This window comes from Leptosomus discolor, chromosome 24 (genome assembly GCF_034619465.1).
Source record: "Leptosomus discolor isolate bLepDis1 chromosome 24, bLepDis1.hap2, whole genome shotgun sequence".
Classification (NCBI taxonomy): Eukaryota; Metazoa; Chordata; class Aves; order Leptosomiformes; family Leptosomidae; genus Leptosomus; species Leptosomus discolor.
The window spans coordinates 8498421-8514979 of record NC_141414.1 but is presented as its reverse complement, the minus strand read 5'-3'; the positions used below and the strand labels follow the sequence as shown (position 1 = coordinate 8514979).

Genomic DNA, 16559 nt, shown 5'->3' with positions numbered 1-16559 from the left:
CTGGGCACGTTGGCGCGCCGGTGCACCGGCACGTTGGTGCATTGGTGCGCTGGTGCACCGGCACATCGATCTCAGCCCACTGGCCTGTCGGTGCATTGGCACGTTGGTGCGTGCCGCAGGCTGGGGGCCAAGGGCAGCCCTGCCGGCGTGGGAGCCAGCTGCAGCGGGGGTGACAGTGGCGCGGGGGGGTCAGGAATGGGTCATTGAACCGCGGCCGGCGCTGAGCCCAGCGCGGTTCTTGGAATTCCCCACAGGCGCGGGCTGAGCTTATCAGGGCCCCGCAGCCCTGCTGGCCCGCGGCCCCCACGCCCCACCGCCGCCGGCCCCCGCTGCTCCCCGGCAGACACGGCTCAGCCGAGTGCCCTGCGCGGCCTCCCGGGGCGTGGGGACCCCCACCCCGACGGCTCCCCCGGACAGTAAGTGCCGCGCGCTCGGGGCGGGGGCGAGGGCAGCACCGGGGTGCTCGGGGCAGCAGTTACCCCTGGCCTCAGAGGGGTCGGTCCCCATGGAAGATCCAGCTGCGGCGAGGGGGTGCGGGCACAGGCTGGCTCTATCTGCGGCGGGCAGGCGGAGGGGCCGCACACCGGCACGCTCGTGCATGTCTTGCACATGAGCGGGTCTGGGAGCGCACGTGGGCGTTTGCACGGAGAGGGTGGGCACGTTGCAGGTCTGCAGCCCGTTGTAGGACCCCTGGGGCCAGGGGACCCTGGAAAACACCCTAGAGGTCTCTTTACGGTGGGGGGTCCCAGGCCAGGCTGGCAATGCCGCCTGCTCTGCCCAGCATCTCTCCATGGCACTTGGGTGCGTTGGGGCAGTCTGGCACGGGGGGGGACGAGCCCGGGACCCCCACACTCCTGCAGTGCTGGGCAGACGGGGTGAGCCAAAACAGTCGGATGGTTCTGGGTGCTGCTTTGGGAGGGGCTGTGCCGCTCGGGGTGGTGCTGATAACAGCCCTGCCTGTTCCCCCTCCTGTGCCGGCCACCAGCGCTCCCAGTGAGGAGTCCCCTCCCAGCAGGGACCTCTGACACCTCCAAACGTAAGAGGCGTGGGCCGACAGTTTTCACTGTCCGGGTCACCGGGGGCTGTAAAAGAGCAGCAGTGAATTACAGGCAGGATCCCGAAGAGGTCAGGGGCATCCAGCTGGGCAAGGCGCATTGGGACCAGCACTTCCAGCAGCCCCTGGCCCGGTTCCTGCTGCAGGCGGCCAGGCTGACCCCTCCGGGCTGGGCAGGGGGCTGGGCAGCAGCACCACGGGGGTGGGCTTCACCCTGGGCTGCCCCAGCTGGCCCTGATGGGACCCAGGTGCTCCCGCCCCAGGAAAGGCTTAAATGGCTGCTCAGGGTGGGGGGCCAGCCCTGTCGGGTGCAGGAGGACAGGCTGGGAGGTGAGTGGGGGCAGCTCCATTGCCAGGGTCACCGCAGGGAAGGAGGCAGGTTTGGGGCACGGCGCATCCACCCTGGGGACCGGCCGGGCTGCTCTGGTCGTGGGGACCCTGACCAGCTGCCTCCATCCAGGGGACCCTCACCCCGAGCCGTGCTCACCGGTACCGCAGCACCCAGGCTCTGGGCTGCCCCGGCATCGCCGTAGCCTCACTCCTGGCTTCGCCACGTGCTCCCGGGAGGCTGCGAGCGCCAGGGGAGCGGTGCCCGGTGTTGACGCACCCCTGACCTGCTCGGGCTTACAGGCGCCCAGCCCGGAGCGGCGATGGCAGGGCTGCGGTGACGCCTCGGCAAACAGAGGGAGAGGATGTGCCGCTCGCCCCTGGGCACACCTGGCTCGCCCGGGGGTTACGTGTGTCTCGCTGGCCCAGGGGCCGGGGATGGCATCTGCAACGTGGCGAGAGTGGCTGTCTCGCAGGGACCCACCCGCGCCACCCCTCCCTCCCCTGGCACCCGCTGTCCCAGCCAGCCCCGGCCCGGCTGGCGCAGGAGGATCGACACCAAGGTCGGGGCAGTTTACTGCTGCTGTTCGTGATACGGGGGTTAAAGTCCCTGCCTCTTTATGAGCCATGAAACCACTTTTATGGCCCCCGCTGTTTCAACAGCTCGACTATTCGGATCCTCCTTCCTGCAAACGCACAAGGAGGAATTCCAGGCAGAGCGGGACCCGCTGCCTCCCCCTGCCTCGAGCTGATGCTCCCGGTGCCGCCCACGGCTCGTGGTGCCTCCCTGCCCGGTGTGCGCGGTACGGCACGGGGGTGGCCATGCTGGCGCGGGCTGGAGCTGCCCGGGGTGGTGGCAGAGGTTGGCGCAGCCAAGCTGGACCTGGCATCGCCCAAAGCGCCGCGGCCTCGCTGCCCTCTTGGTGGTGTGGGCAACGCTGGCTGCCTGCGGCCGGTCGGGCTTTGCTTGCTCATGTCTCGGCTCAGGACGTGGCCAGGCTGGGGGACGGAGGCGGGAGGGAGACATTGGGTTTGGGGCTGTTCCCGCTGGGGACAGTGCTTCGTGCTTGGGCTGCTTCTGCCCAAGACCTGGCGGTTCTGGGTAAAAAGAGTGAACGAGCGCTGGGACGTCCATCCCCTGGGCACAAGTATCTCCCGGTCACCACCCGGGCAAGGACAGCAGTACCGGTGGGGAGAGGGGGCTGCACACCCCCAACCTCTGCTCCTTCTGCTGCTCTTAATGGTTGCTCTCCCCTCCTGCTTGCAGGGCCAGCCAGGTCCTGCCCCTCATCCTCAGGTGAGCAGGAGCCCGAGGTGACCTCGAAGCTGAGCAGTGTCCCAAGTCCAGGGTGAGGTTGGCAAAGGGTTGAACGCTGACACTTCCCAGGAGATGGACAGAGTCACCAGGCACCTGGTCTTCCAGCTCCCGCAGACCAGGCACGACTATAACGATGCTCACCAACCTGGCTCGCTTGCAGAGCAGAGGGTCGACAGCAACGATGATGTGTTTGGCTCCGCTCAACCCAGCAGCCAAAGGGTGGAAAACTGCTACAGCTGGAAAATGAGGTCAAATGCACCCTCATATTTCCTAGATGGTGGAAAAGATGTCTGGACCCCGTCCCCGGACAGGGAGTCTAAGCTGGAGGTGGTGAGGTCGGGAAGCCTGTACGACCTCAGGGCTTACAGAGGCGAGCGGAAACCCTCGAAGCTTTACGATGAGGACGAGCAGGAAGAGTGCAGGGTCCCTCCACCAAACATCTCACCCGAGAAAGCCAGGGAGCTTGAGGACGAGAGGAGGGAGGTCATCCGGAGCCAGGTGATGAGGAAGAGCTCCACCATGGCCGAGAGGTGGAGCTCCATGGATGAGCTGAGCTCCATAAACACTGGTACAGGCAGCCAGGGTGAAGGCAGGCACACGGGCAGCTTCACCACCAGCTTTGCCATTTGCTTTGACAAGCCTTCCCCAGGGAGGGCAGCAATGCCTGTTGACCCTGACAACATCGACACGGAGCAGATCAACTTCTCTGCTGCTCGGCAGCAGTTCCTGATGCTGGAGAAGACCAACCCGGGCTCTTTTTTCAGCCCAGGGCAACAGACCATGTCTCCAAAGCCAGAGTCAATGACAAAAGTCTCTAAACAAGAGTGGCATAGTCCTGAGATGGCCACGAAGGCTGTGAAAGGTTACGGTAATGCCGGTGCCCCCAGCCAGAGCAGGACGGACAAGACCGTTTATCAAGTCTATAGTGTGTCCTACAAGACACCGGTGAAGGAGGACGCTTATGCTTCCAGAAGGGCTGACACTGAAAGGTCATATCCCACCGGGAAAACGTCCAGCTTGACTAAAGCACCTTCCCGAGAGGACCTGGACTCCGGCTTGGGTGAGATGTATAACGAAGCCAACGCAGGCTACGCCAGCGATGGAAGCGCATCCAACGAGATCTTCAACGGCCTTGTGGATCTGAGGGCCAGCAGCAATGGCCTGGACAGGGAGACGAAGACCAGCAACGAGACGCCCATCGAGCGGGAGATCCGCATGGCGATGGAGAGGGAGGAGAACCTCTGGAAGGAGAGGGGGATCCAGCGGCTGACCTCCGGCAGCGAGCTGGTGGAGATCCAGACCAAGCCGCTCCTCTCCATGCATGCCTCTCCCGGCCCGGGCAGGAAAGGGAAGGACAAAGGCCGCGCTTCCCTTTACGTCCAGAGGGAAATCGAGCAGGAAACCAAGCGCGAGGAAGATCTGAAGAGGCAAGGGAGGCTGCTGGGGATGTATGACAGGGGGACGCAGCAAGAGCTGGACGAGCGCAGGAGGGTGTTCGAGCAGGAGGAAGCCCCCCCGCAGAAGCCCACCCCCACGAGGAAGGCGGATGAGCGGAGGAGCTGGGTTAATGAGTTTGCGGCGGAGCAGCCCATGAGCAACGGCCCCTGCCTCACGGAAGACACCAGGGGTGGGAGAAGCCTTCCCAGCTATGCCACGAGCATCACACGCTTCCAGGCGTCCCAGCCCCGCTTCGCCGCCAGCGAGAAGAGCCAGGACCAGCCCCCAGTGTCCCAGCGCGCTTCCGCCAGCGCCAGCAAATGGGGGCGTGAGGATTCCTGGGGAGGAAGGCTTCCCGGCTCCACCCTGAGTCCCGCCGGCTCGGCCGTCCTGCCCAGAGAGTACTTCTCCTTCTCCTTCTGGAAGCCCAAGGTCTCCTTCGTGGACGACATGGGGACGCAGAGCCCGCTGAGGAGGGAGGACGGCCGGGAGGAGCAGTACAAGCTGAGGACCTGGAAGCCCCAGACGTCGGCGCTGATCGAGGAGGAGATCCGGAGCGACTTGCAGAGGGAAGAGGAGCTGCAGGAGCAGCGGCGGCGGCGGCAGCTGACAGACGGCTACTCCCTGGTCAGCAGCGACGGCGTTCCCCAGGAGGGCTCCCGCTCGCGGCACAGCTCCGGTAAGGGGAGGAGAGGAACGGTGGGCTGGGACGGGGCAGGGGTCAGTCCCGGGGCCATCGCTCCTGCCCTCCCGTCCCTTGTGGCTCTGAGTCTCGGCAGGAGCCATCAGTGGGGGCAGGAGCGGCACCGTGGAGTCCTGAGGGACCTTCCTGTGCGGGCAGGCAGGTGCCTCTCCCAGGCTTGGGGGGCCCTTACGGCCGGTGCCCGCAGCCCATGTGAGATGCCTCTCGCAGCCAGAGGTGACCTGGGCTCTCTGTAAGAGCAAGAGTGGCCACAGCAGGGACCAAGGGGGACAGTTACAGGTGGAAAGCACCAAATCCTGGCCAGGGAGAGTCTGGCTGTGGGTGAGGGGTCCACATTCCTCCCTGCAACGATTTGTCAAGATGCCCATAAGGACTCCAGTGTGTTGGTAGCACGTTGTGCTGGGAGAAATAATTCTCCTTGGATGGGCATTCTGTGGTCAGCAAGCAGAAGTGCTTGATGTGAAGTCCCTGGAGCTGGCTGGAGCAGCCTAGTCTGCTGGGGGGAGCAGATGTGGGGGAACTGCTGGTGACGATGAGGGAGCAGCACGGCTTTTGATTCCAGAGCTGCTCAGGTTTTGATGACTTTGTGTCACATTACTGCAGAAAACAGTGCTGGAAGGGCCCAGAAGTGCCCAGCTCATGCATTTCCCTGCCCTTGCTCCTGGACAATCCCTGGCTGGTACCCAGACGCGGGGTCCTGGCTGTGACCAAACCTGCTGGACCTGCTGAGGAGGCCAGTCTGGGGAGGAGCCTTCCTCTCCTGCGGGTACGCCAGGCCCCAGGAGGGATCTGGCCTCCCTCGCCCCCAATGGCTCTTTCTCTTGAAGCTGCCTCAGGTGTCAGCGGCAGCTACTCCGTGTCCGGGTCTCCCGTCGCCACTCCTGCCTCTCACCAGGCGGGGGTCCTGGGGCTGATGTCGTCCTTCACCCCGCTGAGAGTGGTCGGTCCCTCCCAGGGCAGCACGGAGACCCTCACCCCTGACTCGGCTCGTTCCAGCCCCTTCGAGGAGCGGAGGAGGAGGGTGAAGGAGGATGGAAAGGTGAACGCGTCCACCCTGCCTGCGTGGGCAGCACGGGGGGCTGGAGCCCGGGGGAAGGCTGGTGGCTCCGGGGCTGGAGGTGGCCGTGCCTGGCTCCCACCCGGAGCAGGAGGTCCAGCTGTGCTCGGCTCGGTGAAAGACCCAGCAGCGGTGGCACCGGCAAGGGGCTGTGCCAAGCCCCCCGCTGCTCGGGGGTGCCAGCACTGGGGGGGACTGGAGAGGAGCAGCAGCTCCCTCCTGGGGGGGTCCTGGCCTGAACCGTCCCCCTGCCCTGGGGAGGGCACGACCGCACGGGCCATCTCGCCTCGCCTCTCCAGCGCTGGGCAGCCGGAACCGCCGTGGGCCGATTCCGGCTGCCGCTGGGTGCTGAACCCCCTCTTCCCCTCTTGCAGTACGCCGGCATCGAACCCGTTGACAAGATCAACACGGAGGTAAAGCCCTTTACGTACTCGAGGGCTCTGCTTGTGCTCGCCCCCCCCTCCCCCCCTGGGCTCCCCTCGCTCCCCGGTCCTGGAGGCAGATGGGGTGGGTGGACGGGGGTCCTGGCTCCCGCAGGGCCACAGCACCGTGCGGGTGGGTGCCGCGTTGGCAGGACGTGTCGCAGCCACTGTTGGGCGTATTTAACCCAAGGGCGGGGGGGGGGGGGGGGCGCTTCTGGCTGGGAGGGCAAATTGTGCAAAAAAGATTGTTTATGAAAATGTCTTCTTCATAAAACGGCGCTGTGCCTTCTGGTTTCTTTAGGTTGTGGAAAGCACCAGGGTGGTTCGTCACAAGAGCGCGATGGCCCAGCGCTGGGAGGCAGGGCAGTACGTCAGGGACGACGACTGAGGGACCCTTGGGGCCAGGGAGGGCCAGGGCCACCGGACTTGGCCGTGTGCTTGCCCTGTTTGGGACCGACTGACGCAGGATCGGAGCACCTGCTCCGTGCCGCTCCTGGTTATCGTCAGAATCAGAGACGTGTACGCTGCAAATCGTGCCCGTTTTTAGTGTAACAGATGATCCCTCCAATGCGTTAGATCTGCTCATTTGTTCCCGCTGCCCTCTGAGGTGAGGTAATACTTTTTTTTTCTTAAGAGGGGAAAAATTGGATCACTTTCTTTTAATCACTTCTGCAAGGAGACAGATGAAGTCATACGGTAATTTAACTGCTTTCTCATTGGAAGCCGTGTCTCTGGCTTACCAAAAAGCTATTTTATTTCTAAGCGTGTTTAGGTTTTTAAGCACCACCCCATCAGGCGTCACCCAGGAGGGTGCCCAGCCGATCCGCACCTTCGGATCGACATCGGCATCGAACCGGGGAACCAACGTTTCTGCGGGATCTGCCGGGACGCAGTGACAGGACAGACATTTCCTACAGAAGCGCTGTTTACTTTGCTAATTTATTAAAGACTCATCGCTCTCCCCCTTCTCCCAGGCCCCTTCTGTGTCTCTGCTCCTTCGCCTCCGCAGCCGCCGATCCAAGGAGCCCCCGCGCTTCGGGAGGCCGCACCGGCACCTTCTGCGCCCTGGGGGTTCCCTGCGGCTGCCGGGCCGGGGAACCGCGGGGAGCCCGGAGGTGTCCCCCGCTGCCCGCACCCCCCCGCTGCCCGCACCCCCCCGCTGCCCGCACCCCCCCGCTGCCCGCACCCCCGCTGCCCGCCAGGGGGCTCCCTGCGCGCAGGCAGCGCGCGCCGCGGGCAGCGCCGGGGCCGGTTTTGCTCCGCCCGGGGCCGGGGGCGGCTCGGGACCGGCGGGGGTGGGGGGCGCACGAAGAAGCGGCCCCGGCCCCCCCCCGGCTGCGGCGCCGAGCCCCGGTTCCGCACGGCGGCAGGAGCGGGCAAGAGCCGCGGTCGTCCCGCACCGGGCCCGGGGGCTCCGCCCGTCCCCCCGCCCGCGGCCTCGGCCGAACCGCTCGGTGTCGGGCCCGGGTCCCCGCCCCAATTAATCACCTTTGTCTCGGGACGCGAAGAGGACGAGCACGAGTGTGACCCTCCGGCGGTCCCCAGCGCTGCCCCCTGCCCCCCGCGGTGCGGCGCAGGGACGCCGCAGTCCCCGGCTGCCCCAGGGTGCGGGGGCTCCCCGGGTGTGGGGGCTGCTCCAGGGTGCGGGAGTCTCCGGCTGCCCCGGTGCGCTGGCCCCAGGGCTGGGGGCGTCCAGCCGGGCGGCCAAGGGCGTCGGTCTCGATTCTCACGGAAATGATGTTCCTGAAAATCCTTTTCCACTACACACAGAGGCACAAATGCATTTTATTAAAAAATAGACTTTTACAGGTATTTTCACCCTGACTCCAGTCGTGAACGTCCGTTCTCAGGTCGCTCACAGACCGGTTTCTGCTGGAGGTTAACGAGGCGTCTTCTGGCTGATAAACAGAGTCAGTTCTAATCGGGCATCGTTAACGCGGGACAGGGACAGGGACGCCGTTTTCCTCTGTCATTTTTCACAGTAAAAGCACACTCAAAGTTCCCCGTCTGCGATCTTGGAAAAGCCTTTCTTGCTGCAGACACTGCTCCTAGCAGCAGCCTGTTATGGGCAATTTCCTCATTATTGGCAGTTCAAGCTGCTGAGACATGACCTGGGACAGTTCCTCAGGGTTCCTGTAACGCCACATCCTCGCTTTAACGACACGGAACAGTTCTGGGCCTGACTTGCCGTTTCTCGAGCAGCAGCGACCCCCTCAATGGGGCCTGAGTCGGCGTGTGGCCCGGGATGCCGCTCACCGCCACGGAGTGCGATTTACCGGGAATTAGAACCGCCGTAAGACCCCAATAAATGGGATCCCTGGGTACCCCGTGACCTTCCCCAAGCAGAGTTGCGCGGCCTTGGGATGTGCTGAGCTCGCTGGCAGCGGGTTCGTTAGCAGAGCTCGTTAGCGGCTCTCCCTCCTCGGGCTCCCGTCAGGCAGGCCCGTTGCTGCCCCATCCCGCTCTCCCGCTGTGCCTGCCTGGCAAAGCCTCTGCACCCGCTCCGGGCCGCGGCCCCGGTCTGGCTGGGTCACCTGCGCTTTCTGGGCCGTTTGCTTCCTACGGCCCCGCGCGGCGTGTCGGGGGCGGCCGTTTGCCACCCCCCGTGTGCGCTCTGCTCTCTCTCGTGGGCACCCCAGAACCAGGAGGTGCCCGGCTGCTCCCAAGAGGACTCACCCAATGCTGCCGACTACTTGTGCCACCCGATTTTTAAGGCAGCAGCCTCTCATAACGAGCTGTGGGGCGCGGACTGCACAGATCAGCCCGGAGGAAAGAAAAACCTGATCTAGTCGTTCCCCTCCGAGAGGGTGAGTGAAGCCCAGCCCCACGGTCCGGCTCTCGGGCACGGGGCTGCACACGTGGCCGGGCTCGGCTGGGCACCGACGGCTCCTCTAGCTCTGGCTGCAGCAGCCGTGACGTGTCTGTGCTCGACAGGGCAAGGAAAGCTGGAAGCCGCCCTCCGAGCGCTGCAGGATGTGAGCTGGTCTTTTTTATGGCTCTTTAAACAGCTCTAAGTCATCTGGGGATGTTAAATGTTGGAACGGGACCAGTTCTGACGAAGGGTTTGGCCACAAAGACCTTGTTAGGAAGCCACGGGCCTGGGCTCGGCGGGATCCCAAAGAGCCCAAACCCTCCTCGGGGCAGCTCTGGAACGCCGAGTAACGATGGGCTCAGAGCAGAAGCCCGAGCGCGAGACACGAACGTGCCGGCGTTCCGGGAACCCGTGACGTGCTGGTTTGGGGGCACTGGCTTGTCTTTGCAGAACAGACCAAGAGGACTGAGTGAAATGTGCTTTTATTAGGTCGTGCCGACACGGCAACCCAACAACCCGGCTGGACTCTAAGACAACGTATCCACCAAACAGCACCTGAACAGCTGAAGAGGGTTTCCCGCGTCTACCAGGGCGTATTTACGCAGCTGTATTGAGCGCTCTGGGGAAAACACCATCGAACCTTTCAACGCCGTCAGCCATTTTAAATAACTTCTTAAAACACAAGTCACAGCTTCTTAAATCTACAAATCTTTCACTAACAAAAATGACATAAACCTTGTCGAAAGCGTTCCCGTGAGACGGATTAGCAGTTGGCAGACGGGGCATTTCATCGTTCTCCTTCCACCCCAGAGCTACCCCGTGTTGCTCGCCTTCCTATCACAGGCTCACGCTACAGACTAAACTAAACGCCGGCTCCCCTAACTACGAGCCGGCTCAAACCCCCAGCCAGGCACTCAGCTACTGAGCCCTCCCCGTGTTAACATCAGCTATCCTGTCACAGCAGAAAGTGGCACAGCAGAAACCAAACCGGTACCTTCATTTCTTGGACCCCTTTACAGGTCCTTTGACGTGCTGGACAATAACTTTCAAGATCTTTTCCATTTTGGCTTTTGCCAGTGCCTTCCTACAGTACCACACTTGGTCCCATATGGAGCACAGAGGCTTGGGAGCCAGGTAAAGTGGATCGTGGTCGTGAAGCATGTCCGCCGGCCGCCTCCTAGCGTACTCCTTGTACCCTGCGACCGGACAGCTCTCTGGAGTGTCAGGCTTGGCAAAGAGATAGGGACCCGCTGCCCCTGGGTTTACCTCTGCACTGGGGTCATCCTTCCACTCCAAGTACTCCAGCTCCCCCTCATCGCTTCCCAGCACAAGCTGCCCCCAGCACAGGTTATGGCTCTGATGGTGTGTGCGTGCCCCAAAGCCCCTAACGATATTGGTGAACATGAGGTGCAAAAGGCCCTGAGGGTGCATCTGACTTACAAGTCCCTTCCTACGAAGAGTTTCCACATCTTTGTCCATCAGGTTCTCCAAAAGACTCCACTCCGCCTCTCTCTCTTTCTGAGATAGCTGCTGCTGCTTCACTTTCAAGGCTTCCTGAGACGCTCTGAACTCCAGCCCTTTAACCACGCTGTACTCGTAGTCGTGGTCCCTGAGGTGTCTCTCGATGCTCTTCTGAAAGAAGTGCAAGGAGTTGGCAGAAAAATCCGTGCCGTTCTGTCTCTTTGCAGAACTGTAGAACGAGGCCAGGTAATCGTCCAGCTCCTTGGGTGGCAGCTCGTGGATCTCACGCGTTTCCAAGGGGCAGTGTAACACCAGCCAGTCTTTGAAAACTTTGATATCGCTGCTGTTACGGTTTCGCTTCTTCTCCCACTTCTTCGACGCACCTGAAAGACAAGACACAGCAAGAACTTACAAGATCGGTGAAACGGAAGGCGATGCAGAGGAACGCTCACCTTCCTTCTAAAAGTGATCCGGAGACCGTGGGACTTTCTCAGACCCCTTCCCTTAAAGCTCCGGCTGTGTGCCCTCGGCAGGCCGGCCAGCACCCCCCACGGCGCCAGCCTCGCCAGGGGAAGCACTGTCTCCCTTCTCGCTCCTTCCCCCTCGCGGGTGAATCCGCACACTACCCTGAGAGTTTAAGATATTCTTTCTTCTTGAGTTACATTTAAATGGGAGAGAGTGAGCTCCTAATGAGAGTTAATCCCTGCGTGTCGTTGTGGGTGCGCACGTGGAAAGCGCTGGCGCAAGTTCTAGGGGCCTCAGACCGGCCCTGTCGCCGGTGGCGTGGCGCTGAACGTCACCCTGGCTGCCTCTGGAGCTGGCTCCGAGTGTGCTCGTGGGACCACGCTCCTGGGACCGGCCAGGCAACTGGTCCTGAGCCCGTGGTGCTGGCTGGGAAGCCCAAGCAACCCCAAACGGGCTGGAGGGACTTTCGCCACTCTGCAGCTCCTCTGGCGTGTGGTTTACGGTGACTGCAGGGGCCAAACTCCGCCCCGTTAAAAGAGACGGGAGTTGGTCCCGCGACCTGCCTCGGCACTGCGCAGCATCCCCGTCGTGTGTTCAAAGCGCTGCACAGGCACTGCGCAGAGACAACTCAAAGGGTTTGTCTGTGCAAAAACCTCTTCAGAGCAAGAGAGGTCTCACTGCGGAACACAAACACTAGCCAGGAGCTGGGGGCGGGTAGTAAGGAAGTACAAAAAGATGAGTAAAAGTGTATTTTTCTTTTTTCTCAAGGATTGCCAGGATTCCAGTTGGGTTCTCTCTCAAGTTGCTATGGCAATACCACATCTACCTAGTTTGATGTAGCATGAGAAATTAATTCTTTGGATTGCTGAGAAGCTCCATCTGCTCGCCTGTGGCTTTTCCAGGGCTGAAGAGGGGCAGATTGATCAGGGTTCTAGCGCCAACACCCAGAGACTGCCCCTCTCGCACCACGTTACTGTGTACAGGCTCAGTCGTTATCTCAAAACGCTGGGGCTGGACTGAGGTGGAGCCTGCTGATCCCTGCGCCGCTGCTTGGGGTTTTTCGCTTGTTCTGTTACCGACTGCTCTAGGAGAAGAGATGAATGGCTTGTAAATCAGCACATGCAGAGGCCTCGCTCGAGCCATAAGCCATTTGTCTTGGCAGAAACGGCTGCTACACAGACATGCCCGGCTGAATTCCCAGTCCCTTCTCATGATGTATGTTGTCACTTACACAAACAGTCAAATAACGCTCACAGAACCCAACCGTTCGTGCCAGGTTGCGTGGTTGCAGCTCCGTAAGGAATACGAATGTCTGTAGCCCCGTGTCTGCTCAGGAATAGTGAGGTGCTTCACCCAGCGTGGTGCAGACAAACCCCAAATTCTCTTCCAGCCATCCTTTCTCTTCCAAAGGCCACTGCCCTGTCCCCGGCCCAGGCAGAAACCCGCAGCAGGCTGCTGCTCTTCAAGGCTACGGCCTTCAAGTGGGGACAGGTCGTCATTTCAGCAGAGAACGAGGTACAAAGGCCCAGCGCGTGGGCCGGGGGCAGCGCCGGCACAGCCCTGCCCTGCAGCCAGGGAGGAGCCATGGAGACGCGCCCTGCGTGGCCACGGGCAGCGCCGCGGCAGCTCTGCCAGGCCGGGCGCCCGGCGTGCCACCGGCAAGGCCGTGGGGCCGGACTGCGGCGGTGGGAACGGGCAGGTTTCCGGGAATACGGACCGGGGCGCTCGCACTGAGCAGGTGGAAGTGGGGCACGCGCTGCCGGGGGCTGCTCCTCAGGGGGAGGGAGCCAGAGCATCGAGCCGCTGGACAGAAAACACGTGCTCGTACTCTTCGAATTAAATTTTAAAAATTTGCCTCGGTGTTTACACCTGGATACCAGCAGACAAAAACACAAGAGCCACTAGACAGCAGTTTACTTGGAATTAATGTGAAAAGGCACCTGCAGGCATCAAATCATTACAGATGCAAATTTCGTGGCTTTACCAGAACATCTTTAAAACCCTGGACATTTGCATGTTATTTGAAGTGCTTAATCATTAGATTAACTCATACCTACGTACCTGGCATGAAGGCTCCAGTGTACTATACCCATCCACCCTAAAAGATGATCACTTATGAAATGAATTAAAGCTATTTCATCCATGGCTTCCCCGCTACTTCAAAAGACTTGCATAACGTTGATCATGTCCGCACACGGTGTGTCAACCGTCCCTCCCCCGAGTCACCCTTCAGGTTGGAAAAGACCTTTCAGCTCCTCGAGTCCAACCGTTAACCGTTCTCGAGCCGACGGTGCCTGTTTTCCGGCAGGATCAAACAGCCACAAGCCAGGCTCAAACGGGACGTCTTTGTGATACCGGATCATCCCAAACAAGCTCTGGGCGCGGCTCAACCTCAGCCCTGGCAGCTCCCCAGCAAGCCGTGCGCCCGGCCAGTTAGCGCTTGAGCCACTACAACTCTCCCCGCTCCAGCAGGACTCCAAGGACCGCGCGTACGAAAATCTTAGAAATCTTAAAAGTACTAAAGCAAGTTGTTTAACTCATGTAACTCAGCAGGCAGGACTGAAACTCCGCTCCCATTGCAGCCTCTGGGATTTCTGCCCTTGACTTTGGTGCAGCCAGAGTTTCAGCCGCAATTTCTCTGTTTCACTGCTTTAATGGTTACTTCCTCTTGTTCTCTTCTCTGGAGACCTGAGTTCCCATCCCTGGCTCCAGTCTCTCCCAGGGACTCCCTCTCAAGTGCAGCCAACGTATCTGTGGTGATACTGAGTAAAATGAAAGACCAAAATATTCAGGCTGGGCCACCGCCAAGTACACACCTGGGTACCTGTGAACAGAGTTGCCTACTGAAGTGCTCAAGGCAGGAACCCTTCTGGTCCCTGTCACTACAAACAAGAGCGCCCCAAATCAGAGGCGTTTACTCAGATTTTGGCAGACACACGAACTCACCCTCCTTTAATATTTTGGGAAAGCGATTAATAGAGCGCACCCACACACTCACAACCCCCTCCAGGAACAAAACCCCAGACTCTCTTACTTTTGCCGGAGGCTGCAGGTGGATGGTCTGCATTCCTGCTCCCTGGGCTCCACGAGGCTGACGGATGAGGCGCGTGCCCAGATCCTGATGGCTCGCCCTCCTCGGCAGGGTTTTCAGTGACGTTCCCACTTAAGCCCATTCCTGGTGTGCCACAGTCGGGAGGGCTCAGCTGGAATGGCGGCTGGACATCTACACCGGCTTCAAACTCAAAGAACGTCACAGAGGCGGGCGAGCCGAGCGGGGCCTTTGCTTCAATGCTGGAGACGGGAACAGATTTTAAATGTTCTTTTGGCACGGCTGGCCCAGGGGGGTTCCTGGGTCTGGAAGCTTCAGTGACGGGCCCTGCAGGATGAAGAGGACCCAACCTCACGACGCTGCCCTCCAGGCTCTCTGGATTGCTGACGAGAGATGTTAGAAACTGGGGAAGAGGTAGGGGTGGCTTTCCCGTGGGGGCAAAGCCAGATGTTTGGGTGGCTGTCGGATTGTTAAATGCCACCTTCTGACTGCGATGTGTTTGCAAATCTTCCTTAGCAGTCATGCCGTTAACTGGTGAGTCTGACAGCACGTTCTGGTTGATTCCAACCCCTTTGTTGTCTTCATCTGACGTACACTGCTCTTCGTCAGAAATGATCTGTAGATCTTCCTTGCTTTCTAGCTTCACCTTACATCTGTCAGCTTTGACTTCACCACCAGACATGGACAAATGCTGCTCTGCTGCAAAGCACGATTTCATGGACTCGCTTTTCTTCTCCTTTTCTCGGGGTGAAGGCTCACTGTGTATTATGTAGACTGTATCATCTTTCTGCTGCGTGACCCCTGGAGATCTGCTACATGACCCTGTGCTAACAGCGTCCGCTTCAGCCCTCTCAAAAGATGGAGTTGTCCTGAACCTCTTTTCACCTAAATTAGCTTCCCTCGACGACGCCTCAGAAGCTACTGACCACCTTCTCTTTTTGACAGCTTTGTTCTCTTCTCTGCTTCTGATGTCTAATTTTCCACACTGCCAGAGATAGGCATGTCCAGCTCCACATATCCACAGGACAGAATTTTCCTTGCTCGGATGACCCACGTTCTGCACATTCTCCAAGGCTGGGATCTGACTGCATATGGTCCCATGAGTGTGCGCCCAGGTCACGAGATTGGAGAGAGCCACGCGAAATGAGCTGGCATTGCTGCACCTTCTGTCACTGACGCTCTCATTCTGTAAAAACGTGTTGGAGATAAGTTAAGTGAAAGAGGATGTGTGTAAAATAGCACAAAAGCGTTCTGGGGACTGTTTCTAGTCCCATCTCAATAAAGCAATAATTGTTTTTTTAAAAAGAATCGTTAGAGGAATCGCTGACCCACAACCTGTCCATTCTTTAAATTAAATAAATAGATTTGTCCCTGTCAAAGACCTGTTTGTGGGCACGGTCCTGGAATGATGAATTTATTATAGATGTAATTTATGCGTGCCTATGGGCTCAGCTTAAGCACGTATCATACCTCAGCTGAGCCACAGCCGCTGTTCACCTTCGTTCCAAACCCACTGGGTAACTGGGGTTAACCCCTGCCGAACCACCGCGCAGCGCCCAGCACAGCCCACGGCAGAGGGACGCGCTGGAGCGCGGCGCTGTTGGCCAACCCGAGCCCTGTGACCCGAGCGAGCTCGTGCCCGTGGACAATTCTGCACTCGCTCACGGAGAACAACAAGGGAAAGTGTCAGGAATCTGCTTCTCAGCCTCCCACCTCCCAGGGCCAGCGGGGCTCGTACGTCTGTCGTCTGTCAAAAGGGCAGCGCTGTTGCCTCAAAGGGACATTGGACAGATGGAGACGTTGCTCGTGGGATGCTTCTCAGAAACTAAAAAAGGGACCTTGCATCCACATCCCTAAAACTTGGTTTTAAAACTCTGCAGTTTTTAATACTATAACTGATTCTGTTAGAAGCAGTTGTCTATGGCACCATCGATGCTGTAAACGAATACTCACCATGCTGCTGGTTTCTATCTCACTGAGCCTTCTCTCAGGTGGAGATCAGTAAGTAACTGAATATTCTTTCTTTCTTTCTCAGAACCTAAAATAATGATCATACATGTGTGTGTGTCTATGTGTGTGTATACATACATATATATATATATATACATATTAAAAAATATGGCTAGCAGATGCAACTAAGCCTTTCAATGTTCAGTCCTAAATAAGTGCTACTGCAGAACATGTGCCCTCACTAAGGTGAGCTCCCATTGAGCTCGAATGAACTACCTATAGAAAGCTTGGCTTGTGTAAATATTTGCGGGATGAGCCTCTACAGCGTACCAATCAAAGTTGAAACAAAATATAAATACTGAAAATAGAATTTTAAACCCCAGACTCCACAAGATGTTCCCTTCAGCACCGGCTCTTTGAACACAGGCCGTGGTTAGCAATCTTAGCCTCTCCAAACGGGGCGAACTGCAGAAACACAAGTACGAGAAACAGTGAAGCTGGTCC

The 16559-nt window shown here is 59.4% G+C and overlaps 2 protein-coding genes across 4 annotated transcripts; one reads left to right on the top strand and one right to left on the bottom strand.

Annotated features, from left to right (window-relative positions):
* The first annotated feature begins 361 nt into the window (after positions 1–361).
* On the top strand, positions 362–7286 carry MISP (mitotic spindle positioning). Of its 3 annotated transcripts, none has more exons than XM_086477402.1 (5): positions 362–416; positions 2649–4815; positions 5667–5878; positions 6271–6309; positions 6620–7286. In XM_086477402.1, exons 2-5 carry the CDS (start codon positions 2772–2774, stop codon positions 6704–6706), a joined length of 2382 nt encoding a protein of 793 aa, XP_086333528.1. In that variant the 5' UTR covers positions 362–416; positions 2649–2771; the 3' UTR covers positions 6707–7286. The 3 variants fall into 3 exon arrangements, with proteins under 3 accessions (XP_086333528.1, XP_086333531.1, XP_086333530.1); XM_086477404.1 differs by lacking the exon at positions 362–416 and adding an exon at positions 1020–1036; XM_086477405.1 differs by lacking the exon at positions 5667–5878 and having other exon boundaries at positions 6620–6658.
* A 2544-nt stretch (positions 7287–9830) lies between these two features.
* Positions 9831–16135, bottom strand: LOC104347785 (uncharacterized protein KIAA1958-like). The gene is made up of 3 exons (XM_086477599.1): positions 16059–16135; positions 14091–15291; positions 9831–10974 (listed from the first exon to the last, which is right to left on the bottom strand). Exons 1-3 carry the CDS (start codon positions 16059–16061, stop codon positions 10127–10129), a joined length of 2052 nt encoding a protein of 683 aa, XP_086333725.1. The 5' UTR covers positions 16062–16135; the 3' UTR covers positions 9831–10126.
* Between the last annotated feature and the right edge of the window lie 424 nt (positions 16136–16559).